Source organism: Pongo pygmaeus, chromosome 1, assembly GCF_028885625.2.
Source record: "Pongo pygmaeus isolate AG05252 chromosome 1, NHGRI_mPonPyg2-v2.0_pri, whole genome shotgun sequence".
Lineage (NCBI taxonomy): Eukaryota > Metazoa > Chordata > Mammalia > Primates > Hominidae > Pongo > Pongo pygmaeus.
Window position 1 is genome coordinate 94,075,720 of NC_072373.2, and position 26,474 is coordinate 94,102,193.

A 26,474-nucleotide genomic window follows, 5' to 3' on the forward strand; every position below is an offset into this window, starting at 1 on the left:
GGGAGGCTAAGTAGCAGGAGGATCACTTGAGCTCGAGAGTTTGAGGCTGCAGTGAGCCGTGATTGTGCCACTGCACTCCAGCCTTGGTGACAGAGCAGGATGCTGTCTCAAAATAAATAAAATCAGAATGAACGGAAGAAAACAAACACTCCAAAGTTTTCTACAACCCTTTTAAATTTCACCAAATTTTAGCCTGTTCTTTCTTTCTTTTTTTTGAGATATAGAGTTTTGCCTCTTGTTGCTCAGGCTGGAGTGCAATGTCACGATCTCGGCTCACTGCAACCTCTGCCTCTTAGGTTCAAGCGATTCTCCTGCCTTAACCTCCCAAGTAGCTGGGATTACAGGCACCTGCCACCACGCCTGGCTAATTTTTGTATTTTTAGTAGAGATGGGGTTTCACCATGTTGGTCAGGCTGGTCTCTAACTCCTGACCTTAAGTGATCCACTCACCTCGGCCTCTCAAAGTGTTGAGATTACAGGTGTGAGCCACTGTGCCCAGCCTAGCCCCTTCTTTCTATATATATATATATATGTTTTGTTTTGTTTTGTTTTGTTTTTTGAGACAGAGTTTCGCTCTTGTCGCCCAGGCTGGAGTGCAGTGGCACGATCTTGGCTCACTGCAACCTCTGCTACCCGGATTCAAGTGATTCTCCTGCCTCAGCCTCCCGAGTAGCTGGGGTTACAGGCACCTGCCACTGGGATTACAGGGGCCTGCCACCACGCCCAGTGAATTTTTCGTATTTTTAGTAGAGACGGGCTTTCACCATCTTGGCCAGGCTGGTCTTGAACTCCTGACCTCGTGATCCACCTGCCTCAGCCTCCCAAAGTGCTGGGATTACAGGTGTGAGCCACCGCGCCCGGCCTTTTCTTTCAACATTTAACAAATAAGTTGGCTTTTTTGGAAGTATGTTGTTGTCATTTAGTGACACATCTCTAAATATTTACAATTTTTGTTGAAATGTTAGGCAAGGAAGAAGAACCCCAGAGAGTTTCATAGTTCACAGGGAAGAAGAACCGCAGAGTTTCACGTGCTGGAGTAGAAAGCAGGTGTATGAGTTCCACAATGGGACAGGGTCGGGGACTTAAGGCAATGTACTGGTCCTGGAGTAGTTCCCTGTTGGGTTTATTTTCTTTAACCTGTCTTTGTGTCAAAATGAGATTTCACGTTCCTCTTACAACATGCCATTTGAATACTGTGTTTTTGGCATTGTCCAAGGAAGACTGAAAACTTGTAGCATGAATAATGTATTTTTTTCACTTAAAATCTTGTGACCATATTAAATTGTATTACTTGTAAGACACTGTGACGTTTCCTGTTTTAAGATAGAATACAAAGCTGTTCTTTAATACATTAAATGGTGCTGACGGAAGGAAATTTTTGAAAAAAGCAAAAACTGGTTTGGCGGCTCCGCCCTTGAAAGGGATCAGCTGAACCCGAGTCATGTGACCCTCTGGCACCTCTTCCGTCGGCTGAATTGTGGCCGTATGCGCGGCTCTGTGGAGCGCGGCTGGGGTTGGGGGCACTGTGCCTCCAGCCCCCTGCTCCTTTGGACTCTACTTCTGTTTGCAGCCCCATTTGGCCTGCTGGGGGAGAAGACCCGCCAGGTGAGGGCCCTGGGGCTACAGCGATAGAAGTTTCAGGAAATGCTACCCTGGCAGGGTGGCTGGAACCGGGCATCCAGGGGCTAGGGGTGGAGGGTGGCTGCCAAGAGGAAGGTTCTTCAACCTGGAGGGTGTGGGAGATGGTCATGGGTCATGGGGCGGGATTCTGGAGTAGGGCGAATGTGAGGGTGATGTCTGGACCCTGACTCAGCCCTGGGTGACCCAGGTCCAGGCAAGTGTTGAATGTTTTCTTCTTCCCAGCCCTGTGCCCTGACCTGCCCACCAGGGTCATGGGAGTCCTGGCTGTACCCTCTACCCTACCCCTTTTCATCCTGCCCCCACTGCCCCTTACCCCAGGGTTCCCTCAGCTCCCGCACACATTCCTCTTGTCTAGTCCCCAAGATCCCATCCTTTCTCCAGCACTTTCCAAGCCCCCCTCCCCTCAAGCTTCTTTTTTGCCTGTGTCTCTCCTTGATCCTGTTCCCTCAACCCTCCACTACTCCATGTTCCAGGTGTCTCTGGAGGTCATCCCTAACTGGCTGGGCCCCCTGCAGAACCTGCTTCATATCCGGGCAGTGGGCACCAATTCCACACTGCACTATGTGTGGAGCAGCCTGGGGCCTCTGGCAGTGGTAATGGTGGCCACCAACACCCCCCACAGCACCCTGAGCGTCAACTGGAGCCGCCTGCTATCCCCTGAGCCCGATGGGGGCCTGATGGTGCTCCCTAAGGACAGCATTCAGTTTTCTTCTGCCCTTGTTTTTACCAGGGTGAGGAGGTTGGGAGAAAACCAAGGAGAAGAGTGCAGAGGAACTAATTGGAATTAGTTCCAATTAGAGGGTGGAACTAAAGACTGGGGGTGGGTGAAATAGACTCAGATATGAAAGCCTTGGTAGGGGGTGAGTGGGGGGGTGTGGTCTCGGGAGAAAAACGGAGGCAAGCCCAGTTCCACCCCACCCCCACCCTTCCAGCTACTTGAGTTTGACAGCACCAACGTGTCCAATACGGCAGCAAAGCCTCCAGGAAGACCGTATCCTCCATACTCCTTGGCCGATTTCTCTTGGAACAACATCACTGATTCATTGGATCCTGCCACCCTGAGTGCCACATTTCAAGGCCACCCCATGAACGACCCTACCAGGACTTTTGCCAATGGCAGCCTGGCCTTCAGGGTAAGGCGTGGGAAATCGGAAAGAGCTCAAAAACCTGATTTGTGAGGGTAGGATTTAATGATGGAGATGGCCCTTAAGCACAGGCATCCAGCTGTTTCCCACACCGCCCATGCTTCTTCCTTCCTAGGTCCAGGCCTTTTCCAGGTCCAGCCGACCAGCCCAACCCCCTCGCCTCCTGCACACAGCAGACACCTGTCAGCTAGAGGTGGCCCTGGTTGGAGCCTCTCCCCGGGGAAACCATTCCCTGTTTGGGCTGGAGGTAGCCACATTGGGCCAGGGCCCTGACTGCCCCTCAATGCAGGAGCAGCACTCCATCGATGATGAATATGCACCGGCCGTCTTCCAGGTCAGGCTTCCTGGAGAGAGGCAGATGGGTGAGGAATGCAGGTGGGACACCATTGGGACCTAAAACTCTTTCAACCATTTGCCATTTAGCAACACTTTCTTTGGGTCGTTTAAGAGCTAGGCACTGTGCTAATGAATCTGACCAGTCTCTGCCCTCAGTGGAGACAGACAGGAAGTGCAATACGACTTACACTCTGGCAGATGGAGATCTGCAAGGGCCTGGGGGCCAAGAGGAGGGCTGAGTCCAGACTTGGAGGCTTGGAAAACAACTCAGTCCTCACCCAGTCAAACTCCCCATTTTTACAGAGGAGGGATTGAAGCCCTGCCTAGGACTCAGGACTCCTGCTGCTAGTCACAGAATAAGGCTGGGAGAGGCAGGGAAAAGAGGGTTGGGCACAGCTTGGTCCTCTTTACCCTCCCTTGTTTGCCTTTCTTCCCAGTTGGACCAGCTGCTGTGGGGCTCCCTCCCAGCAGGCTTCGCACAGTGGCGACCAGTGGCTTACTCCCAGAAGCCGGGGGGCCGAGAATCAGCCCTGCCCTGCCAAGCTTCCCCTCTTCATCCTGCCTTAGCATACTCTCTTCCCCAGTCACCCATTGTCCGAGCCTTCTTTGGGTCCCAGAATAACTTCTGTGCCTTCAATCTGACGTTCGGGGCTTCCACAGGCCCTGGCTACTGGGACCAACACTACCTCAGCTGGTGAGAGCCAGGGCTTGGGCCGGGGACTTGGGGAGTTGAAGTGGACAAAGGCTGAGCCTCCCAGCCTTTCCTCCTAAGCCCGCTTACCTCTCTCTCTCTGCTTGCTCTAGGTCAATGCTCCTGGGTGTGGGCTTCCCTCCAGTGGACGGCTTGTCCCCACTAGTCCTGGGCATCATGGCAGTGGCCCTGGGTGCCCCAGGGCTCATGCTGCTAGGGGGCGGCTTGGTTCTGCTGCTGCACCACAGGAAGTACTCAGAGTACCAGTCCATAAATTAAGGCCCGCTCTCTGGAGGGAAGGACATTACTGGACCTGTCTTGCTGTGCCTCAAAACTCTGGAGGTTGGAGCATCAAGTTCCAGCCGGCTCCTTCACTCCCCCGTCTTGCTTTTCTGTGGAACCTCAGAGGCCAGCCTCGACTTCCTGGAGACCCCCAGGTGGGGCTTCCTTCCTACCTTGGGGGGAACTTTGGAGGGGGGCAGGGAACAGGGCTATTGATAAGGTCCCCTTGGTGTTGCCTTCTTGCATCTCCACACATTTCCCTTGGATGGGACTTGCAGGCCTAAATGAGAGGCATTCTGACTGGTTGGCTGCCCTGGAAGACAAGAAAATAGATTTATTTTTTTTCACAGGGCTCCAGTCTCTTGATGTGTGAGTGTTGTTGGGCTGGTCTTGGGCTGGTTCCAGGGAATGGAAGGGCTAAGAGATGGGCTTGGAAGGCAAGTTTCTGTTTGAGGCTCCATTTCCTTGCTGTGGAACCAAGGAACCTGCCAGTCCCGCTCCACCAGGTAGAGCTGGGAGGTTTCTATCGTCATCTGAATTAAACAGGGAAGGGACACTCGAGACTGGGGGACAAACAGGAAGAAAGAGCCAGCAAAGACTGGTAGTAATTTATTGTTACACACATACACTCACACTAGGTTAACATCAACCACCGCACCATCCAGGCACTCCCCAGCCACCATGTGTGGGCACAAACACACACACATCCCTCTTGGGAGGCAGATTTCCCTGTCTGCTCCCCTCTTCCCGTGGGAGAGGCATGGCTTCTGTGCAGTTTAAAGGTGGGAAGTTACAGGGGCCTAAATAGGTAAAAGAGCAGCAGCTCTGGACTGGCCAGCTGTAAATAGTAAATAGCCCAGTCATGGAGGGTCCCGAATCCAGATCCCCAGGAAGGTTTTCACCAAACACCACAGTCCCATTTGATGTGATGCCCGACCTCTATCCTTAAGGCATTTCCAGCGTCCCTGAGGCGCTCTGCTTCGACAACTGGCACAGAAGTGGTCAGGGCCTTGGCTGTGGCTCTGCCTCCTGCCTCACGGGAAGCCAGGGAGTGGAGCAGAGTCCAGCATTAGGGAGCCTTGTGGCAGTGGGGGGAGGCTGCTCAGGAAGGAGCTGTGCCTCTCCCCTGGTCCTGGCCCCATGCCCTCAGCATCCTTAAGAAACACGGCTGTCCACCTTTTTCCCTGCAAGAAAACTAAGTCCATCCCTTATGACTGTCTGGGGCCCCAAAGGTGAAGGGCAGCTCCGGCAAGGGGAGAACTCTGACTGATTGGAGTCCCTGTTGGGGCAGTAGCAGGGTTCCACCCACCGCGGTCCTAGGCCTGGGGGCGAAGTCCAGGCCTGGCCACAAGGTTCAAAGATGTGTCTGACCCACGCCGCTACCCGCTACTCCGAGGGCGAGAGCGGAGCGGCTCAGCCCCAGGGGCGGGGCCTGTAGTCAGAGGCCGAGCGGGCGTGGTCCGGGTAGTCCAGGCGGCTCTCGGTGGCAGTGAGCATGCGCTCCGGCTCCACCACGAACATGTAGTAGAGGTTCCACAGCAGCATCGACAGCAGCGGCAGAAACGTCAGGCCGTAGCCGAAGCCTCGGAAGGAGCGGCCCACGGCGAAGGTCAGCCAGTAGATTAGCCTATGGGGGCAAGAAAAGGGTCAGGCTACTCTCCAGGGAAGCGCGTCAGCCGATTGGCAATAGGCTGACGGTGGGGGGAAGTAAATAGGGGAGGCAGATGCAGTTGGTGGATATGGCTGGTACTTCCAAATACAGCCAAAGTTTATGCATTTAACATGTATTAGGCACAGCGCTAATTACTATAAGTGATTGATTTTGACTTCCCCACATCTTTATGAAGTTGAGTATGTTATTCCTTTCCCTCTTTTATTTACTTTTCGATTTTTTTTTTTTTTTTTTTTAGAGACATGGTCTTGCTATGTTGCCAGTCTGGGCTCAAACTTCTGGCCTTGAGTGATTCTCTCACCTCAGACTGCTGAGTAGCTGGGATTACAGATGCGAGCCACCACACCTGGCTGCACAAACTTTAAAATGTTTGAGCAAATTCAATGAGTATAGTAAAATATCTTCCTCTCTTTACCGATTCCCACCCTATTTTCCCCCACCCCCACCCCAGGCATCAATATTGTGGTTTCTTGTGCACTGAGTGATTTTTATTTATTATTATTATTTTTTTTTTTTTTTTTTTGAGACGGAGTCTCGCTCTGTCACCCAGGCTGGAGTGCAGTGGTGCGATCTCAGCTCACTGCAACCTCCGCCTCCCGGGTTCAAGCGATTCTCCTGCCTCAGCCTCCCGAGTAGCTGGGACTACAGGCGCTCGCCACCACACCTGGCTAATTTTTTGTATTTTTAGCAGAGATGGGGTTTCACCCGAGATGGTCTCAATCTCCTGACCTGATGATCAGCCTGCCTTGGCCTCCCAAAGTGCTGGGATTACAGGCGTGAGCCACCGCGCCTGGCCTATTTTTTTTTTTTTTTTTTTAGAGATGGGGTCTCTGTCAGCCAGGCTGGAGTGCAGTGGCAGCCCCCAACTCCTGGGCTCAGGCAGTCCTCCCACCACAGCCTCCCAAAGTGCCTTGGCCTCCCAAAGTGCTGAGATTACAGGTGTGAGCCACCATGCCCAGCAGACTTTTTTTTTTTTTTTTCTTAAAGACCAGTGTGCTTTTCTTGGAGAAAGAAGAAGAAAAGAAGAAAGAAGGAAGAAGAAGAAAGAAAGGAGGAAGAAGGGGGAAAAAGGAAGAAGGAAGAAGAGCCAATGTGATAGTACATTGAGTGATTTTTTAAAAAGTGCATATATGAGCAAAAAGTTATTTTTCCCTTTTTTGAAGTACGGCAGCATACTATATAGACTGTTCTCTGCATTTTTTTTTTCCTCCATTTAATATAACTTGGAGATCATTTTATGTCAATATAAAAATGGTTTTCTCATTCTTTTATAGCTGCAGTGTGTTCCATTGTATTTATCCTCTTGCAGATGAAGAAACTAAGATTCCAAGGGTTAAGTAAGACTGGTCCAAGATCACACATCTGGGAAATAGCAAAGCCATGATTTGAACCCAAACCTGTTCATTACCTTCCCTTCTGCCAATCTGAGGGGCAGAGGTAAAGAGAGGAAAAAAGCCACCTCCAGGAGAGCTTGAAGCCCAGAGGATGGGTCAGCCACAGATTTCGTGGAAGATATGTTCAATACACACCCCTCAATGGAGGGAGGGGAGAGCAACTTCCTCTTAATATATGAAGGATCACTTCTTAATATATGAAGGACCACTTATTACATAATTCATGTGCCTCTATTCTTTTTTACCTGTGAAAGGGAGGGAAGAGTAACTGCTGCTTCTCTTCTGCACTAGGAAGCAGCATAGCATAATGAACCCTTACCAAGTACCAGACTGTTTTTTTGTTGTTCTTGTTGTTTTATTTTTTGAGACGGAGTCTCGCTCTGTCGCCCAGGCTGGAGTGCAGTGGCCCAATCTCAGCTCACTGCAAGCTCCACCTCCCAGGTTCATGCCATTCTCCTGCCTCAGCCTCCCGAGTAGCTGGGACTACAGGTACCCGCCACCATGCCCAGCCAATTTTTTATTTTTATTTTTAGTAGAGACGCGGTTTCACCCTGTTAGCCAGGATGGTCTCGATCTCCTGACCTGGTGATCCACCTGCCTTGGTCTCCCAAAGTGCTGGGATTACAGGTACCCACCACCACACCCGGCTAATTTTTTGTATTTTTATTAGAGATGGGGTTTTACTGTGTTAGCCAGGATGGTCTTGATCTCCTGACCTCACGATCCACCTGCCTTGGCCTCCCAAAGTGCTGGGATTACAGGTGTGAGCCACCACGCCCGGCCCCAAGTACCAGATTGTTTTAAGCACTCTACGTGAATTAACTCATTTAATCCTCATAACAACCTCATTTTACAGATGATGAAACTGAGGCACAAACTGCTTAATGAACTTGTCCATGGTGAAGAAGAAAGGACCCTGGATAAGAGAGGGAAAGGACCTGGATTCCAGTCCTGCCACTATTGCCGACTGACCTGAGCAACTCTCTTCCCCTAATCTGTTGTGATTTTCCCTTTGTAAAATGGGAAGCCTGGACCAGACAATCACTGAGTCTTCCTTTAGCTCCCTGATGATTTTTACTGCTTAAGCCAACTTCTATCTGAGACCGGTATTCCCCTAGAGTTTGAGATGGGAGGCTGAGTTACATGAGCAGGAACATATTTATTTCGGGAAAACCTACTGGGAGAAAATGCAAGGCTGCATGATGGTCAGGAGGCTGGTGGGACAACTGACTTCTGGACCACAATCAGAAGTGACAGGAAGACTAATTTTAGCTCAATAGGAAGAATATTTTATTTTAGCAAGCTACCTGGAATCCTGTATCAAAAGTAAGAAGAGCAGGCCAGGTGTGGTGGCTCATGCCTGTAATCCCAGCACTTTGGGTGGCCAAGGTGGGTGGATTATCTGAGGTCAGGAGTTCGAGACCAGCCTGGCCAACATGGTGAAACCCTGTCTCTACTAAAAATACAAAAAAAATTAGCTGGGCATGGTGGCTCACACCTGTAATCTCAGCTACTCGGGGGGCTGAGGCAGGAAAACTGCTTGAGCCCAGGAGACAGAAGTTGTAGTGAGCCAAGATTGCGCCACTGCACTCCAGCCTGGGTAACAGAGTAAGACACCATCTAAAAAAAAAAAAGTAACAAGAGCATATGTATTAGGGAAAATGGAAAGAAAAGACCTGCATTTGGGTTAAGAAATTCAAAGATGCCTTCTAGATTAACAGTAGTTCATGTGAAAATACCCCTAAGGATTTTTTTTTTTTGAGATGGAGTCTCACTCTTTCGCCCAGCCCAGACTGCAGTGGCGCTATCTCTGCTCCCGGGTTCACGCCATTCTCCTGCCTCAGCCTCCCGAGTAGCTGGGACTATAGGTGCCCGCCACCGTGCCCGGCTAATTTTTTTATATTTTTAGTAGAGACGGGGTTTCACCATGTTAGCCAGGATGGTCTCAATCTCCTGACCTCATGATCCGCCCGCCTCGGCCTCCCAAAGTACCCTTAAGGATTTTAGGTGATGGCAAAGTCTGAATGAAAGGAGAGTAAGGGCCAGGCGCAGTGGCTCACGCCTGTAATCCCAGCACTTTGGGAGGCTGAGGCGGGCAGATCACCTGAGGTTAGGGGTTCAAGAACTGCCTGGCCAACATAGTGAAACCCCCTCTCTACTAAAAATATAAAAAATTAGCCAGGCCTGGTAGTGGGCGCCTATAATCCCAGCTACTTGGGAGGCTGAGGCAAGAGAATCGCTTGAACCTAGTAGGTGGAGATTGTAGTGAGCTGAGATCGTGCCATTGTACTCTCCAGCCTGGGCAACAAGAGTGAAACACTGTCTCAAAAAAAAAAAAAAAAAAAAAGAGTAAGAAGGCTGCGAGGAGAGCTCACACGTCCTTGGTTTGTATGAAGAAAAGGACAGTACCCTCTACCAGGGCCCTCCCCTCATTGACAAACAGGAAGAGGACAGTACCCTCAACCAGGCCCCCCAACCTTGACAGGCAGAAGTTTCTTCCCAGGACAATGACGAAACCAGGGCCATTTTGCAAAGTAGACACTAGGGGGACAGGGTGTTAGAGTGGGGGGATTGAGAGGTCGTGTCAAATATCTAAATTTGTCCTAGGCAATTCTGGAGGTCAGAATCTGGGCAAAAATGTTTAGTGTAGTATAAAGAAATGTCTAACAATTAGGACCTTTAAAAATGGAAAAAGACTGGTTTATATGAAGAATTGAGGCTGGAAGCAGTAGCACATGCCTGTAATCAGCACACTGGGAGGTTGAGGCAGGAGGACTGCTTGAGGCTGGGAGTTTGAGACCAGCCTGGGCAACATAGTGAGACCTCATCTCTATATTTTTTTTATTTTAATTAATTAATTATTTATTTGAGATGGAGTGTCACTCTGTCACCCAGGCTGGAGTGCAATGGTGCGATCTTGGCTCACTGCAACCTCCGCCTCCCAGGTTCAAGCGATTCTCCTGCCTCAGCCTCCCGAATAGCTGAAATTACAGATGCCCACCACCACACCTGGCTAATTTTTTGTATTTTTAGTAGACTTGGGGTTTCACCTTGTTGGCCAAGCTGGTCTCGAGCTCCTGACCTTGTGATCCACCCACCTCAGCTTCCCAAAGTGCTGGGATTACAGGCGTGAGCCACTATACCCGGCTATTTATTTTTTTGAGATGAAGTCTAGCTCTGTTGTCCAGGCTGGAGTACAGTGACACGATCTTGTGTCACTGCAATCTCCACCTCCTGGACTCAAGCGATTCTCCTGCCTCAGCCTCCTGAGTAGCTGGCACTACAGGTGTGCACCACCATGCCCAGCTAATTTTTGTATTTTTAGTAGAGACAGGGTTTCACCATGTTGGCCAGGCTGGTCTCGAACTCCTGACCTCAAGTGATCTGCCACCTCGGCCTCTCAAAGTGCTGAGATTACAGGCATGAGCCACTGCACCCAGTCTTGTCTCTATTTTGAAAAAATATATCTATTTTTAAGTTGTACATTTGGTCACAGGGGGTGTTCAACTAGAGACCAAAACAGCTACCTGACCAGATTGCCATAGGAGTGGCTGCAATGGGTGCATTGATCTAGATGACACCTGAAAGCCTTCTTGTTCCACATGGTTATATGTGTCTCTGAAATCGGCTTCCATCTGCTGACCAGCTGAGGTAAGGTACAAGAGAGAAGGTGGACTTATCTCCCCAGGGCACACATTTGGGCCAGTGTAGAATCCGGAAAGCTCCTGACCCTGGCTCTGCAGACATTCAGATACCTAGGTTCTCTAGCACCATCCCCTCTCCCATGCTCCACCTCCTGTCCCAACTTACCGGGAGACGGCAAAGAGACCAGTGAGCAGGGGGAGCAGTTTGAGGGTATCCTGGGTCAGGTAAGTGGAAAGCACGGCCAGGTTGAAGAAGTAGAGGATAAAGAGCTGGACCGACTGGGCCACATATCGCCGGTGGATCTCCACCTCCCGCCGTGGCTCCCCAAAGGGCCGAAGGGCAGAAAAGCATAACAGGCTCAGCCCGTACACCAGGATCCCTGGGTGGAGTTGGGAAACACAGGGTAGGGTCAGAAAAGGCAGGGGAAGGGCGCAAGAGGCAGTAAGCTGGGGGCAGGTTCACTGTGGGCAGTGCATGGGCTCAACACAGTGGGGTGGAGGTAGTCCTGGGAGGAGATGGGCATGCAGACTCGCAGGGGGTGGGAGACCCTGAGGGGCCCAGGCCAAGTGAAGGGAAACCCTCCTGCTCCCCACGCCAGACAGGCCCTGCCCTCCTCAAGTCCACTTCCCAATGCCCCCTTTCTTCTCACAGGCTCACCCAGCACAATGGGGAAGGTGGCAAAGACCCCGCAGCGCAGTGTGTAGATCAGGCGGGAACTCATGGTGGGCAGCCGTGGGACATCAAATGGCAGGAAGGCATATGCCCCATATAGTAGGCAAGGGAAGAGGATGAGTGCAGCTCCCACAGAGGCCACAGCCCTTAGCCACTCACGGTCTCCACAGCTCCCGCAGCCCCCACAGGAACAGCCAGGCGGCCTCACCACTGCCTCAGCCCACTTGCGCTCAGTGGGGTCAGGGTGGGTGACCCGGGGGGGCATGAAGGTTCGGCACTCGCCCTCGCCTGCCTCACAGCGCACGATAAGGTCTTCTTGGGGCTGCCGCTCAATGCACTGTAGGTCAATAGGCACGAAGGCACGGGCTGCTTTCTCAGGCAGCAGGTTGGCATCATCTTCAGGCAGCTCCTCTAGCTTGGTAAGTGGTTCTGACTCAGGGGGCTCTGGTTCAATGTCCCGCCAGCCAGGGGGATCCAGGAACGGAGCACTGGGCTGAGGGCCAGTCCCCCAGGGCAAGGTGGCAGCCTCGCTTACTGTGCTGTCTAGACCATCCTCAGCCCCCTCTATGGCTGTGGGAGATCCAGCTGAAGACCCCACTCTGAGGGACTCAGCTCCCGGGGATTCGGCTCCACCTTCCCTTTCTGGCTGCCGGCCATTGGGAACCAAGGTCTGGGGTGAGTTCTTCTCTGGGGAATCAGACCTCTTCACTTCCAGCAGGACCAGGGTCTCCTGTTCTGTCATCCTGGGGCCTCAGTTCTGGGATCTACCACAAGGTCATGTCATCCTGCAGGGAGCAGAGGAAAGCTCTGTCAGAAACCCCTGTCTTCTAGTTATTAGGACAGGTTGACAGAACTCATACTCTCCAGGGCAACTGGCTTCATGGGTTTTGGCCCCTTCTGGAGCCTTAGGGAGAACGTGGTACAGAGGAAGACACCGAAACAGAGGGAGGAGGCAAGGAAGTGAGCAGCTGAAATGGAGGCACCCTTTCAACATCAAATGCCGTCCAACAGGAGAGGGTGAGTCAAGGGACACAGGCCCTGGCAGCTGTGGCCTCAGTCAGCCTCCACCCACGCCTTCTATGCCCCTCCACCAAAACCCCTGGAGTCATGGCCACTCTAATGCAGAAATAGGAGGCAGAAGAGGTGTCTAGAACTTTGCCAAGTTTCTTTCCCACTGAGGATCTTGCTGTAGACAGAGAAGCTTCCCCTCCACTATCCCATCTCCCCTTCTCCCTACACATCCCTGCTTGGAACCCTCCTGCATTCCAAGTGAGACCAGTGATTTGCCAACTAATCTGACCCAAAGAGCTGGCAGTTCCAGGCACCCTTTTCCTTCATTGGTACTTGGTCAGTTCCCAAACTCCTCGCTAGCCCACCTCATCCATCTCTGCAGGGCCTGGGTCTGCTATTCTGATATTTAGGTCTGATCATGGCTGTTTTTTATGCCTTCTCTCCTGTCTTTCTCTCCTCCCTGCTGCCCTCCATCTCATTGCTTCTGGATGGGACTGATTCCCTTCCTTCATCTCAAGGGCCCTCCAAACCTTGCAGTTTGGACCCATGACATCCTCTTACTTTCCATATGGAGTGCAGGGTCCCCAGCGTCCGTCCATCCGTCCATCCGGGAAGGAGCTGCCCAGCTACCTGCTGGCTCTGCAAGTATTTCTCTCTGTCTCCCTCCCTTTACCTGTGTCTCAAAACCTGTCTGACCAGAGCAGGTGGGGCCCAGATTAAAGGGGCAGGCCCCGCCCTGCTGAATTTGCCGACAAAAAAAAGCATTAGAGGAGGATGTCATCCTTTCTGAAAGTTGGGATGCAGCTGGGCAAAGGGGTAAGTTCACATTCTAGGCACCTGGAATGTGTAAGAGCTCCCAGCTCAGGAAAGCAGAGGGAGAAAAGTGGATTTGTGCAACAAAGTGTGCTCGGAGTAGGCTGGGATACCCAGAAATGGAATTTGTACACTTATTCATTCAGTAAATATTTACTAGACACCAATTATTAGCTAGGAACTATTCTAGGCAGACACAGAAGAGAACAAGATGACAGTCGAGGTCTCTGCCCTTGAGAAGCTTATGTTCTATTGGGGTAACAGATAATGAAGAAGCCTAGCAACTAAATCAATTAGACAATTTTAATACGGAAGACCTCTTTGGTAAGGTAATATTTGAGCTGAAACCTGATGGGAAATCAGGAGTGTGAGTGTTACAGGCAGAGGAACAGCAAGTGAAAGACCAATGGATGGGAAAGACTTAGGCTGTTTCAGGAACAGAAAGAAGGTGGGTGGCTGGAGCCAGGAGCATAGCGGTAGAAGGGCAATTTATGTTCTCATTACAATTCATACACAGGCAAAAACAACAACAACAAAACAAACCACCCTTGCTTTTTAACTTAGGTTTTAAGCTAAAACAAGACAAAGCAGTCACGCTCCTAGCTGTAAGCCCACCTGCCCTGATTTCCAATGTGAGGATCAGGAGACAGAAACGTGAGGGACTAGCTTCTCATTTCTATGAGTCCTTATCCCTAAAATCATTTGAGCTTTGGGAGGGCAGGGATAGTGTCTAGCTTGCTCACCTCTGTGTGTCTAGAATCCTGCACCGTGGCTGGAAGACGGCAGTTCAATAAATGTTACTGGCTCGTAAGAGATAGATATGCAAGTTGGAAATCTTTGAGAGGGGAGCTGAAGGGCCGAGACGCTTGTAAAAGTCATTTGTTCCGGGGCTTTACTCCTATGTGATGCTCGGCCCTTTCCAAGGAAACTTTCACATGCACTTTTTGTTTGTTTAAATTATGGGGGAAAAGGGAAAGCTGGAGTCACTCTAACCAGTAATCTGAAAGAGGATTGGCTCAAACGGGGAGGCGGGAAAGGGGCAGAAGGATGGACCAAATGACTATTGTAGGACAAAGTAGTCACGCTCCTAGCTGTAAGCTCACCTGCCCTGATCCAGTTAAGCTTTGGCCGCCTCAGTGGGTACACTGTCCGTTCTCTGATAGCTTTGCCAATAAAGTTTTTCGCAAGGGTTTGGAGAAGCCGGAAAGACGCCATGCTGCCCAGAGTTAGTTCTGGCAACTTCCCGGGAGGGAAAAACGAGTTTCGCGAGATTTCGTAGCAGCAGGCCACTGGTCCGCAACTGTGCGGCTGCCATCGCGAGATTTGGCAGGCGGAGGAGGAGCTGTCGCGGGCAGCCGCCTCACAGCGATGGCGGCCGAGCAGGGCCGGTGGCGGCGGCGGCTGCGGCTACGGCCGGAGACGGCAGTGGTAGCGGTAGTGGTGGGTGGCGGGGGCCTGTGACCGGGAGCTGCCCCCGGACCCGGGCACCATGAGCCAAGGCCCCCCCACAGGGGAGAGCAGCGAGCCCGAAGCAAAAGTCCTCCACACTAAGCGGCTTTACCGGTGAGAGGGGCCAGGGCGTGAGAGCCCCAGCCGCCGAGGGAAGTGGGGAGACGGCGAGGGGCGGGGCCTCCCGGGCGGGCGGGGCCCGGGTGTCGGGGTGAGGTGAGGGCGAGAAAGGAGGGTGCAATTTTGGAGGCGGGGCGGGGTCCCGTAGTAACTCGGGATGGAACTGAAAGGAGCAATTGGGTGGGTGGGAGGTTTGGAGGGAAGCACGTGGAGGAATCTCCTCTGCAGTGAGCTTGCTTGGGGCGGGCACTAAGCTTTGTGGAGTTGTGGTAATAGTGTGGGAATTGAAGGCTGGAAGGGTTGGGTAGGTGAAGGTGGGGTCACAGGTGTAGAAAAACCCGGAAGGGAACGGTGCTTGGAATCCTGTGGGATTTACAAGGAAGAGTCTTGGACTGAAGTCGGTGGAGCTAGGTTCAGGTCCGTCCTTTGCCACTCTCTCACGGTGTGACCTTGGGCCTCAGTTTCCTTATCCTTAAAAAGAAAGATTTGAATTGGATGTGCTCTAAAGTCCCATACGGCTTTAATTTTGAGGAGTCCGAATGAGAAAGTCTTGGCCTGGAAGGGTCACGAACGACTTTGTGTCCACAGCGTTCTTGGGATTTGGGAGGCAATTCCGGGCACATGGGGACTCCTGAGTCCTGCCTTCCTCCCAGCCTCATGACTGTAGTCTTGCCAGGCAACTTCCGTTCCTGGTTTCTGATTTCCATAATGCCACCCACGCTCCACAAGTCACATCTTCAGCCCTTCAGCCCTCTGTTGGGAACAGGCCCGAATGAGCTCTTCCCATCAAAGGTGGAGAATTTGTTGTGTAGGTCAACTAGAACATGGGCTCCACAACTAGGTCAAAATAGGATGAAGCGTGGAAACTGAGTTTTGTGCCTTCTACTACAGAGTAGAGTTTGGGGTTTTCATTTAGCTCAGGCTTTATAGAACACGGATGTTTTTGCATGAGAAGACGACCCTCAGAGCCTTGGCCACATTTTGATGGTGAAAGAATCAAGAGCATGTTGTCTTTTCCTCTTTGAGTAGGCATCTTGCCTTCTCTGGCTTTGTAAGCCAGAGGCAGAGGGGAGTATAGGCTGCTCCAAAAATAGAAAAGTGATTCAATCTAGCGGCCCCTGGGCTCCCACTATGGGCTGCCCCAAGCAGTCCCCAGGCGGGTGAGGAGTTGGCTGGGGGTGGCACGTGTGCCTCATCATGCTGCCGAGTGTCAGTGCTGCCTGTCAGACAGAGCGTGGGCAGTGTCTGCAATATTCCTTGTCTCCAGCGTTTGGGGATGGCTCTGGTCATCCTTGCAGTTGTCGTCAAATGTAGTTCTTTCTTAAACCTATATTCACAGGACTCACCTAAGCTGATGTGTTTGCCTTTGTGGCTTACCTATGTGCACGTGGGTATCTGCCTGTAATTGTGTTGTTGGCTTTGAGCAGGGTAGAAATTTGAGGCAGCCAATCACTGTTTTTATAATTTATTGTAGCAGTGGTGATCCGTGGAAGGAACTAGGAGGAAAGTCTGATTTCTCTGTTCAAGATAAATGTGTTGTTAGACTATGGACTTGTCACTCTGAGCTTCAGAAATTTGGGGAACTCCCACACCTAGCTGTTTACGGATATGAAATTCTGAAATATTTTAAGTCAGAAGAAAGGGCAGCAGGAGAAAGGAGCCTGGAAGCACCAATTAATTAATTAGGCCAATTCATTAGTTATTTGTTTTTAAAAACAGTTTTGTTTTTGCTAGGCCCAGGAGTACAATAGTGAATGAAACACACGGCTAGATTTTGTAGTTTTTGTTCTAAGAGAGATTATAGTTTAGTGGAGGAGCTTATGATCTGATGGAAAATGAGAAAAAAGTGGTGAGCCCTCTCATATTTAAGTGTTTTCAATTAGAACTTCCTAGAGTGGTGGTTATTTACCTTTTTTTGGATTAAGGATATAAGGAGAGCTGTGGAGCTTGTCTATAAAAATATACACTCCCATTAGCTCTTTCCATGGCACCAAAGATAAAAGCCCTGCCCTAGAGACTGAGCTGGTATAAAGTAAATCACTGGTGCTGCCCCTGGCATCGAGGGCCAGGTTGGCCAAAAGGGCTTGGCATCCATCTCTAGGCTGCCCAGTTTGAAGAAACATGATTGCTTGTGAGAAGGTATCGATTACCATCCCATCCACTCTGCTGGGTGCTGGCAGTCACTTCACCCTGTGTAGGGCAGCTTAGTAGTGTGCCTCCTGAGCCACCACCACAGGGTGCCAACTGTTGTGGCCCACTTTCCCTGGCCCGGGAGCACCTGTTGGTTTTTTTGGGAATCTTCACACTGTTTTTGTTGCTTTTGTGTCCACAGTTGTGCCTGATTCACATGTTCTTATAGCTCCTGCCTGATGTCCTCTGAGTTTTACCCTTGCAGATATGAGACCTACCTCTGGGACTTCTTGGCCATCCATTGTAGAGTTTCTGCGGCTTTTTTTTTGCGGCGATGACACTTACCTCTTAGTGCCTGGAGTCTCCCCCTCAGCCTTAGAACAAGAAAGATGGAGACTAACACTTGGAGTGATTACTATATACCAGGCACTGTTATGGGTGCTTTATGTATTAGCTAATTTAATCCTCACAAAGTAGGTAATAATATTCCCATTTTATGGTTGGGTGAAGTGAGGCGTAAGGAAGTTAGGTGTTTTGCCCAGGACCACATAGCTGTAAGAAGTAGAGCTAAGATTTGAACCCAGGCGGTCTGGTTTCATGCCCACACTCTTAACCACTATGTTCAACAAATAATTCCTTCAGCAGAATCTAGGCTTGTCAGAATCTTGCTTACAGCTAAGCAGCCCAGGGGGCCCACTCTACTTCCCCATCATACCCCACGATTCCATAGTAGAATTTTATACTAGAAATGCCTTTCCTTTATGTCAGGGATAATAAGGCCTTATATAACAATTTATTCATTCCACTATTATTGAATGTTTACCATATACCAGAGCTATATATAAATTATTATTTCATTTAATCCTCACAGCAGTTCTCTGAAGTAGCTATTATTGTCTTCGTTTTTATTGATGTGGTAACTAAGGCTTTAAAAGGGTGGGTAATTTGCCCAAAGGCACAGAGTAAGACACAGCCAGGGTTCAAACCCTAGATTTTCTGCCTGGCATCACAGCGTGTGCTCTTTCCATTGGGAGAGTCGGCCTTACCATATCACAGAGTTTCTCTACTTTGACACTGTTGACATTTTGGGTAGGGTAATGCTTTATTGTGGTGGGCTGTCCTGTGTATTACAGGAGATTTAACAGCACCCACTAAATGCCAGTGGCAACCCTCTTTCCCCCCAGTTGTGATGACTCTAAATGTTTCTACCATTGCCAAATGTCCCCTGGTGGGCAGGGGTTGGGGAGGGGCAGGGGTTACTGTAACAAGATGGAGACTGTGTTCATCTTGTTTTGTACAGAGCTCAGCCTGCAGCCTTCTCCTTTTTTCCTCACCCCTAATTCTGTAGCTTTTCCTCTAGAATCAGTGTCCCAGCATCATCCTCCGTGGACCATGCATATGGCTGAGGGGATATTTGCCTGTATTTCTCTGCAGGGCTGTGGTGGAGGCTGTGCATCGACTTGACCTCATCCTTTGCAACAAAACTGCTTATCAAGAAGTATTCAAACCAGAAAACATTAGCCTGAGGAACAAGTAAGCTAGAGACTCTAAACCACCGATCCTTACTGTTTCCCTGCCTGTCTCTACCAGAAACCTTCTCAGATATATAAACACGCGCTCTGTTTTACCTCCTGACCTCATGTTGCCTTAATGGTCTCTGAAATCTCTGGCCTTCCTAAGAGAGGAGATAGGATCCCTCACTCCATCTGCAGGTTTTACATCTAATAGACTGGTGCCATAAAGTAGCACAGTGTCTACATCTAAAAAGTAGAGTAAAATAAAATAAAAAGAACGGCATTCGAGGCAGGGCACAGTGGCTCATGTTTGTAACCCCAGCACCTTGGGAGACCAAGGCAGGAGGAACATTTGAGCCCAGGAGTTTGAGACCAGACCTGGCAACATAACAAGACCCCGTCTCCACAAAAAAATTAAAAAATTAGTTGAGTATGGTGCTGCACACCTGTAATCCCGCACATCTGTAGTTAGGCTGAGGTGGGAGGAGCCCAGAGGTTCAAGTTTATGGTGAACTATGATCCCGCCATTGCCACAGAGTGAGTGAGACCCTGTCTCAAAAAACAAAAAAAAAAACCCCAAAAATACATTTGAGTCAAGGGAGTCGGCCATACTGCATAATGAAGGGAAAAACGGGATAAAAAAGCAGAGAAAAAGGACTGAAGTGTACAAAGGGAAAAAATGAGGATTATTAGAATGTTTAGTGCTTCGTGCTTCTGTCTTTTGGGGCTCCCACTGCCTTCCTAGGCTGCTGTTGTGCTGGGTCATATTGACCCTGCATGTCTCTTGGGAAGCACAGAGATTTGTTGGTGGGGGTGTTGGCACATGACTCCTTGCCCTCAGTTCTTATATCCCTGCTCCAAGGGATGGGCTGTCTCTCATGCTCCTCTACACCCTCCCAGGCTGCGTGAGCTCTGCGTCAAGCTTATGTTCCTGCACCCAGTGGACTATGGGAGAAAGGCTGAGGAGCTGCTGTGGAGAAAGGTATACTATGAAGTTATCCAGCTTATCAAGACTAACAAAAAGGTAAGGGAAGGTCCTTGTCTAAAGAGGGAAAGCCAAGGAAGGAAGAGACAGCTAGGAAAGTGGGCGCAGAACATGGTTGGAGGTGGAGGACCCAAGAAAAGATGGCAGAAAGAGGCTGGGCACGGTGGCTCATGCCTGTAATCCCAGCACTTTGGGAGGCTGAGGCGGGCAGATCTCCTGAGGTTGGGAGTTCGAGACCAGCCTGACCAACATGGAGAAACCCCATCTCTACTAAAAATACAAAATCAGCTGGGCGTGGTGGTGCATGCTTGTAATCCCAGCTACTCGGGAGGCTGAGGCAGGAGAATCACTTGAACCCAGGAGGCAGAGGTTGCGATGAGCCGAGATTGTGCCATTGTACTCCAGCCAGAGCAACAAGAATGAAACTCCATCTCAAAAAAAAAAAAAAAAAAAAGACGGCAGAAAGGAAGGAGGGAGAGTCAGATGTAATTAGGATTGGAGAAGGAGGAGAGCCTGGTCCCAGATGGGAAGACCAGAGAGTTACAGCTAAGAGTATGAGACTAACTCATGAGTGAGAGTAGATGTAGATAAAGTTCCAGAGCCAAGTGAGATGAACAGGGTAAGGGAGGGTGAGTGCGACTCTGAGTTTATTGCTTAACCAGCCCCTTCCCTTTCGCAATCTGTAGCACATCCACAGCCGGAGCACTTTGGAATGTGCCTACAGGACGCACCTGGTTGCTGGTATTGGCTTCTACCAGCATCTCCTTCTCTATATCCAGTCCCACTACCAGCTGGAACTGCAGTGCTGCATCGACTGGACCCATGTCACTGACCCCCTCATAGGTCAGTGAAACCTGAAAGGTGGACTTGAGCAGGTTCTCATGCTTCTACCTCTGGCCTTATCCCTCAGGGTTCATGTAGCTTGTGACCCAGCCAGGCAGAGAGAGTTCTAGCAGAACTACATACAAATGGTTTATGAAGCTTGGATTTATCCAGACAATCATATGAGTTAGGGTAAAGATCTTAAGGAAAGAGAGAGGCCTGGGATTGTGGACTAAGGCAGAGGAGGGACAGAAAGACCTAGAGTAGGTCTGGCACTGGAAGGTGGTATTAATAACATTTCTTTTCTTCTCCCAGTTGAATTTGGCCAGCACTGTTTCTTTTGACTTTAGAGATTATTTCCCAACGTTTGATGAAAGTTTTGAAATCTTTAGATATGTTGGGAAAATTGTGGACAGTCTTTCAAGGTAGTGCAAGTTCCTTTTCCACCAGCTGAGGTACTGGCAGCTATAATTTTAACTCCTTTTCTAGTTGGTAAGTTTTCTCTTCAGTTCAGCCATCCTTTAGAGCTCCTTTCCCCAGCTCTCTCTGCTCTCTCTGTCCCCTCCATCACCAAGACAGACATTCTGGGTCAGAGATGGAGGTTGTGTCCTTGTCACCACATGGAGGAATTCTGTGATCAGAAGCAGAGCACCTGTGTTTTATGCATTTAAAAACATCTAGACCGGGCACGGTAGCTCATGCCTGTAATCCCAGCACTTTGAGAGGCCAAGGCAGGTGGATCACCTGAGGTCAGGAGTTTGAGACCAGCCTAGCCAACATGGTGAAACTTCGTCTCTATTAAAAATATAAAAATTAGCTGGGCATGGTGGTGTGCACCTGTAATCCCAGCTACTCAGGAGGCTGAGGCAAGAGAATCACCTGAACCCGGTAGGTGAAGGTTGCAGTGAGCCAAGATCACGCCACTGCACTCCAGCCTGGGTGACAGAGTGAGACTCTGTCTCAAAAAAAAAAAAAAAATACCAAACCTCTAGACCAGGCGTGGTGGCTCATGCCTGTAATCTCAGCACTTTGGGAGGCCAAGGCAGGAGGATTGTTTAAGGCCAGGAATTCAGGACCAGCCTGGGCAACATAGTGAGATCCTACATCATCTCTACAAAAAATAAAATAATTTAACTGGCCATGGTGGTGCGTGCATGTTGTCCTAGCTACTTGGAAGGCTGAGGCAGGAGGATCGCCGAAGCCCAGGAGTTCGAGGCTGCAGTGAGCCATGATTTCATCGCTGGTACTCCAGCTGGGGCAATACAGCAAGACCTTCCCTCCAAAAAAAAAAAAAAACCACCACATTATCTAAAAGACAAGATTATTCTGGGACCATGTCCATAGGTTACCAGATAGCTAGAGGGGTCCACAGCTTTAAAAAAAAAGGGGTCCACATCACTTCAAAGGGTTAGTTCCCCAAACCACTTTAGTTTTTATGTTCACTGATGTTTTCTCCATTCAGTCAACTGAGAAGTGTCTATAGAAAACATTAGGAATGGCTTTTCCAAATGGAAGCAACCCATCCGAGTGAGGCAGTAAGGTGGAATGGATAAGAGGACAGTCTCTGGAGCCTTTTGTATCCTAACTCTGCTGCTTAGCAGCTGTGTGACTAATTTCCTCAACTGTAAAATGGGAGTAATAAGAGTAACTTCATAGGGTTGCTGTGAGGATTAAGTTAATACTGTAGAATGCTTAGACAAGTTTCTGGCACATGAGAAAACTGCCTTCCAAAGATCTCAAGCTCTCTGAAGTTACCAGGCAGTTTCTTGGAAGGGAGAGGTGAGTGCTCAGGCATATTTGGCTTTGGCCATCAGCAGCCTCAGGCAGGGCAAGCCTACTTTTCTCCTTCATGGGCAGACTCTCCAGTAGGCTGCCTTCTCTGTGGACCTCCACTAGGAGCATCTGCCTTAGCCTCATTCACATGTCTTTCTTTTTTTTTCTTTTTTAAATTTTGTTGTTGTCGTTTTTGCTTTTTTTTTTAATTGGCGTCATTCACATTTCATTCTTGGGCAAGTTAGTTTCCCTTATTTACCCCAAACCTTTCACCTTTATGTGTGTAACTTCTACCCAAGACATTCATGACCCTATTCATACTTGAAGCTCATCCCTTCCTCCTTTCTGGAAGCCTTCCTGTGATGACCTTCCCACAAGGTGCAATCCTAGATTGAGGGCCCTAGCCCTCCTTTTCCAGTTCCTTCCTGTCCTATGAATGAATCTGCCTGTAAGTCTCTTGAGTCCCCACGTATGGCCACCTGTGATCCTCTGTGTCTCTCCCTGTGTCCTGGATGAGTGTGTGTCTGCCCTGGAAGACAATGTTCCAAGACTGGCCCTGGATTCTTAGTCTCTGCATCTCGGAGGGGTATTTCCTCATAGGTGCGGAGAGGCAGAAGAATGGGCTCACAAATCTCTTTCTCTTTGTCTCATAGGATGCAAGAAGCCAGTGTCTGCCTCAGGGAAGGAGATGGATTGGGCACAGATGGCATGTCACCGATGTCTAGTGTACCTGGGGGATTTGTGTAAGAATTTGCACCTTTCATTTTCTCTGTTTTGGGTTACAGGACAGGCCCAGGCTGCTTCAGTTGTTGGTAACACCCATTACAGGGTTGGAGAGCAGGAGGGATAGTTTGGCTTCTGATAACTTTTTCTCTCCCATCTGTTTCAGTGATCCCTTCTTTTCACTGCCCTTCCATGAGTCAGAGAGGATCAGTGAATATAGGAAAAAGGGAAATTTCTTTGAGCTTTGAGCAAATGAAGACAATAATTCTCTTTCAGTAGCGGGTTGGGAAGATTTTAATTTGATATTTTTGTTCTTTGAGTGTTTCTTTTATCTTTATGGACTGCTAGATGAATAGAAACTTCAGCACAGGGATTGAAATTAGACATCAAGGAGGACTTACCTTCCTAACAGATGTGTCTAAGGATGGAAAAGTACTCTTTTGCTTTATAGCCCCTGGGGCCTCTCGTCCTGATAGACAATGGTTTCTCATTAGGCTGCTGGTGTGTGGCTGTTGGGTGCATTATCTGTTATTGACCTGGGTCTCATATCCCTGCCCCCAGCCCACTCCTGGACCCCTCATGAGCAATGTGTGCAGAGTCAGCTGTTTCATATTTGATGGACCAGAGTATCATTAGTAGCGTCTTCTCTGTGAAATTGAGCATTTGCATTTCAGAACTAAATATCAGAGGTCTTTGCAAGCATTTATGTGTGCTGCAGCTCCCCTTCATTGGGAAGAGATTACCAAGAAGAACCTGTTCAGGCTGGGCGTGGTGGCATGCATCTGTAGTCCCAGCTACTTGGGAGGCTGAGGCAGGAGGATCATTTGAACCCAGGAGTTGGAGACCAGCCTGGGTGACAGCAAGACCCCGTCTCTAAAAAAAAAAAAAAAAAAAAAAGAAAGAAAACAAAACAAAAAAAGAAGAGCTTATTTACTTCACAAACAATATTCTTTACATTTTGAACCTACCAGCAAGGAAGAGAGTTGAACAATTTGCCCATAGTCATGCAGATTTAGGACTGTGCCAGAGACCCCAGCAACCTGCCTCCTAGCTCAGATACTTTCCTTCCAGGCTCTTGTTACCGCTCTCAGAGTGGACTCCCAGATGTGGGGGAGGGTTTTCTGAAACTTAAAATCATCGAGTTTCCCTTCGTTTTCTCTCTTGTGCAGCCCGATATCAGAATGAATTAGCTGGCGTAGATACCGAGCTGCTAGCCGAGAGATTTTACTACCAAGCCCTGTCAGTAGCTCCTCAGATTGGTAAGTTGTCCCCAACTTGGGCCTCTGAATCCAGTAGGATTTTCCTAGGGAAGATGGTGTTGTTGAGATGGCAGGCAGTTCATACTCATTTTCCCCAGCTCCTCTTCATTCTCAGCTCTCTTGTACTTCACCTTGTTTATACCTTTTTCCTCTTGTAACACACTCAGAAAATGGTGGAAGGGGAAGATAAATGGGAAGGTCTTGAACTAAGAAGAAGTGAGGCAGAGTACAAGGAAAAGAGAAGATGGCTTTCCTCTCCCTGAGGTCTCTTGTAGAAAGAGGAGCACAATGAGATAAAGCGTAAGACTCTATTATAGAGAGAGATGGGGATTTGCATGTAGGAACAAGCACTCAGAGCTGAGATAGAGGAGAGGGCTCCATGGAGTTCCATCAACCTTGGAGGAGCCATAGTGGAAGCCAGAGGAATGGTACTCCATCAATTCAGGTAACGCCTGTCACACCAGGTGGGAACAAGCTGATGGATATAAGAAGAGGTCAGTAGGCTGGGCGCGGTGGCTCACATTTGTAATCCCAGCACTTTGGGAGGCTGAGGCAGGCGGATCACGAGGTCAGGAGATTGAGACCACGGTGAAACCTCGTCTCTATTAAAAATACAAAAAATTAGCCGGGCATGGTGGCGGGTGCCTGTAGTAGTCCCAGCTACTGGGAGAGGCTGAGGCAGGAGAATGGCGTGAACCTGGGAGGCAGAGCTTGCAGCACTGAGCCTAGATCGCACCACTGCACTCCAGCCTGGGCGACAGAGCGAGACCCCGTCTCCACACACAAAAAAAAAAAAAAAAAAAAAAAGGAGGTCAATAATCCTCTAGAGGAACAAGATTAAGCTGCTAATCACCTGAGACAACGAGTGTTGCCTGCAGACCCAGCTGTTCTCCCCACAGGTTCTCTGATGCTTAGCATTGGTTGGGCCTGGCAGCTTTGAATGAGTATTGTGGCCTTAGACTGCATGAATTCTCTTTCTCCCTAGGAATGCCCTTCAATCAGCTGGGCACCCTGGCAGGCAGCAAGTACTATAATGTGGAAGCCATGTATTGCTACCTGCGCTGGTGAGTATTTGCCAGCTCTTTTTCCAGCCCTGCTTTTGTGTGCATATTATTTTGGCTTTGTTTTCCGTCTTCCTTTCCTCCTTCCTCTAGCTTGTGGCTGAGTTAGGGGAATGCTAAGATTGAAGGGTCTTTCCATTCAGGGGGACTCTGACACAGTCCTGCTGCTTTTCACATAACCACTGGATCTGTAGACACTTGGGCAGCTAAAATAGCTATTTAATATCTTACGCAAAATACAAGATTGCTGTTTTTTTGAAGAAGGAAATAAATTTGATACAGTTGGTAAAATGTTACTAAGTTGGCTTCTGGCAAGAGCATGAGAATTCTGGAGTGTGTTAATGTGGTAATATACGTGGAAGGACCAGTAGGGTGGGTCACTGCTTCCCTGGGTCTGACTCTTAGCTGTTAAAATAAAAAACAACATTTTTGGCAGGGCCTGGTAGCTCATACCTGTAATCCTAGCACTTTGGGAGGCCAAGGCAGGCAGATCACCTGAGGTTAGGAGTTTGGAACCAGCCTGGCCAACATGGTGAAACCCCATCTCTACTAAAAATACAAAAATCAGCTGGGTGTGGTGGAGAGCGCCTCTAATCCTAGCTACTTGGGAGGCTGAGGCAGGAGAATCACTTGAACCCAGGAGGCAGAGGTTGCAGTGAGCCGAGATCATGCCACTGCACTCCAGCCTGGGCAACAGAGCAAGACTCCATCTCAAAAAAAAAAAAACCTTTTCAGGGCACTCAAAATTGATTAAGCTTAGGGTATTGAGTCGCCGTACAAGTTGCCGTAACCAAGAGCACATGAGACTGATAGGTAAACCAGAATACTTTACCTGGAATGCTTTTAAGTTATACTGAGAAATAAACTGCCAGGAAAACAGAAAAATTCACCTTTGTCACCTAATCAGTGCTAAAGTTGAGAAGCCAAAATCATTCTCAGAAGAAGTTATATAATGAGCTTGGGCTTCAAGCAAAAGGAGTAGGGTGGTCTTCATAGCTTAAGTGGTCAACTACTAAAGTATATCCAAATAGTAAAGTAATCAGATAATAAAGTATAAAATAATGAAATACTAATTGTACCTCATAATTCCATGTGCCATGACTTTTGGTTCACCTGGCCAAGGTAACCTAGTCCCCGTATTAAGTTTAGCTTGTTGGGGGTCCCTCTCGTCTAGATCAGTTCAGGCTGGCCTTCTGTACCTATACCGATATATTCATTCATTCTTAAGTATCGTTACTAGGTTTATAACCTGGTGTATCTTTTGCATTTCTTTTTTCTTTTTTTTTTTTGAGATGGAGTTTCACTCTTGTTGCCCAGGCTGGAGTGCAATGGCGTG

General features: G+C 49.2%; 3 protein-coding genes across 14 annotated transcripts in view; 2 read left to right on the plus strand and 1 right to left on the minus strand.

Moving 5' to 3' along the window:
- The first annotated feature begins 1,431 nt into the window (after positions 1-1,431).
- Positions 1,432-8,202, plus strand: GLMP (glycosylated lysosomal membrane protein). 6 transcript variants are annotated; one of them, XM_054479681.2, is made up of 6 exons: positions 1,432-1,605; positions 2,115-2,372; positions 2,574-2,774; positions 2,902-3,120; positions 3,560-3,816; positions 3,927-4,447. In XM_054479681.2, the coding sequence occupies exons 1-6, from the start codon at positions 1,486-1,488 to the stop codon at positions 4,090-4,092; spliced, it is 1,221 nt and encodes a 406-aa protein (XP_054335656.1). In that variant the 5' UTR covers positions 1,432-1,485; the 3' UTR covers positions 4,093-4,447. The 6 variants fall into 6 exon arrangements, with proteins under 6 accessions (XP_054335656.1, XP_054335650.1, XP_054335664.1 ...); XM_054479675.2 differs by lacking the exon at positions 3,560-3,816 and adding an exon at positions 8,018-8,202 and having other exon boundaries at positions 1,442-1,605; positions 3,927-4,250; XM_054479689.2 differs by lacking the exon at positions 3,560-3,816 and adding an exon at positions 6,006-7,040 and having other exon boundaries at positions 1,442-1,605; positions 3,927-4,250.
- Positions 4,692-14,851, minus strand: TMEM79 (transmembrane protein 79). Of its 3 annotated transcripts, XM_063650437.1 has the most exons (5): positions 14,046-14,346; positions 13,051-13,176; positions 11,464-12,263; positions 10,972-11,185; positions 4,692-5,722 (listed from the first exon to the last, which is right to left on the minus strand). In XM_063650437.1, the coding sequence occupies exons 3-5, from the start codon at positions 12,218-12,220 to the stop codon at positions 5,509-5,511; spliced, it is 1,185 nt and encodes a 394-aa protein (XP_063506507.1). In that variant the 5' UTR covers positions 12,221-12,263; positions 13,051-13,176; positions 14,046-14,346; the 3' UTR covers positions 4,692-5,508. The 3 variants fall into 3 exon arrangements, with proteins under 3 accessions (XP_063506507.1, XP_054335702.1, XP_063506508.1); XM_054479727.2 differs by lacking the exons at positions 13,051-13,176; positions 14,046-14,346 and adding an exon at positions 14,406-14,851; XM_063650438.1 differs by lacking the exon at positions 13,051-13,176 and having other exon boundaries at positions 14,046-14,348.
- Positions 12,351-26,474, plus strand: part of SMG5 (SMG5 nonsense mediated mRNA decay factor) — a 35,982-nt gene continuing 21,858 nt past the window's right edge. For 3 of the 5 annotated variants that reach the window (XM_063650431.1, XM_063650429.1, XM_063650432.1), the window contains exons 1-7: positions 14,728-14,865; positions 18,436-18,534; positions 19,416-19,539; positions 20,187-20,343; positions 22,749-22,838; positions 23,988-24,077; positions 25,063-25,141. In XM_063650431.1, the coding sequence (XP_063506501.1) occupies positions 14,792-14,865; positions 18,436-18,534; positions 19,416-19,539; positions 20,187-20,343; positions 22,749-22,838; positions 23,988-24,077; positions 25,063-25,141 (713 nt within the window). In that variant the 5' untranslated portion in view covers positions 14,728-14,791. Of the gene's footprint in view, positions 12,496-14,615; positions 14,866-18,435; positions 18,535-19,415; positions 19,540-20,186; positions 20,344-22,748; positions 22,839-23,987; positions 24,078-25,062; positions 25,142-26,474 lie in introns of those variants that run through there. The other 2 variants (XM_063650427.1, XM_054479651.2) reach the window with 2 other exon arrangements.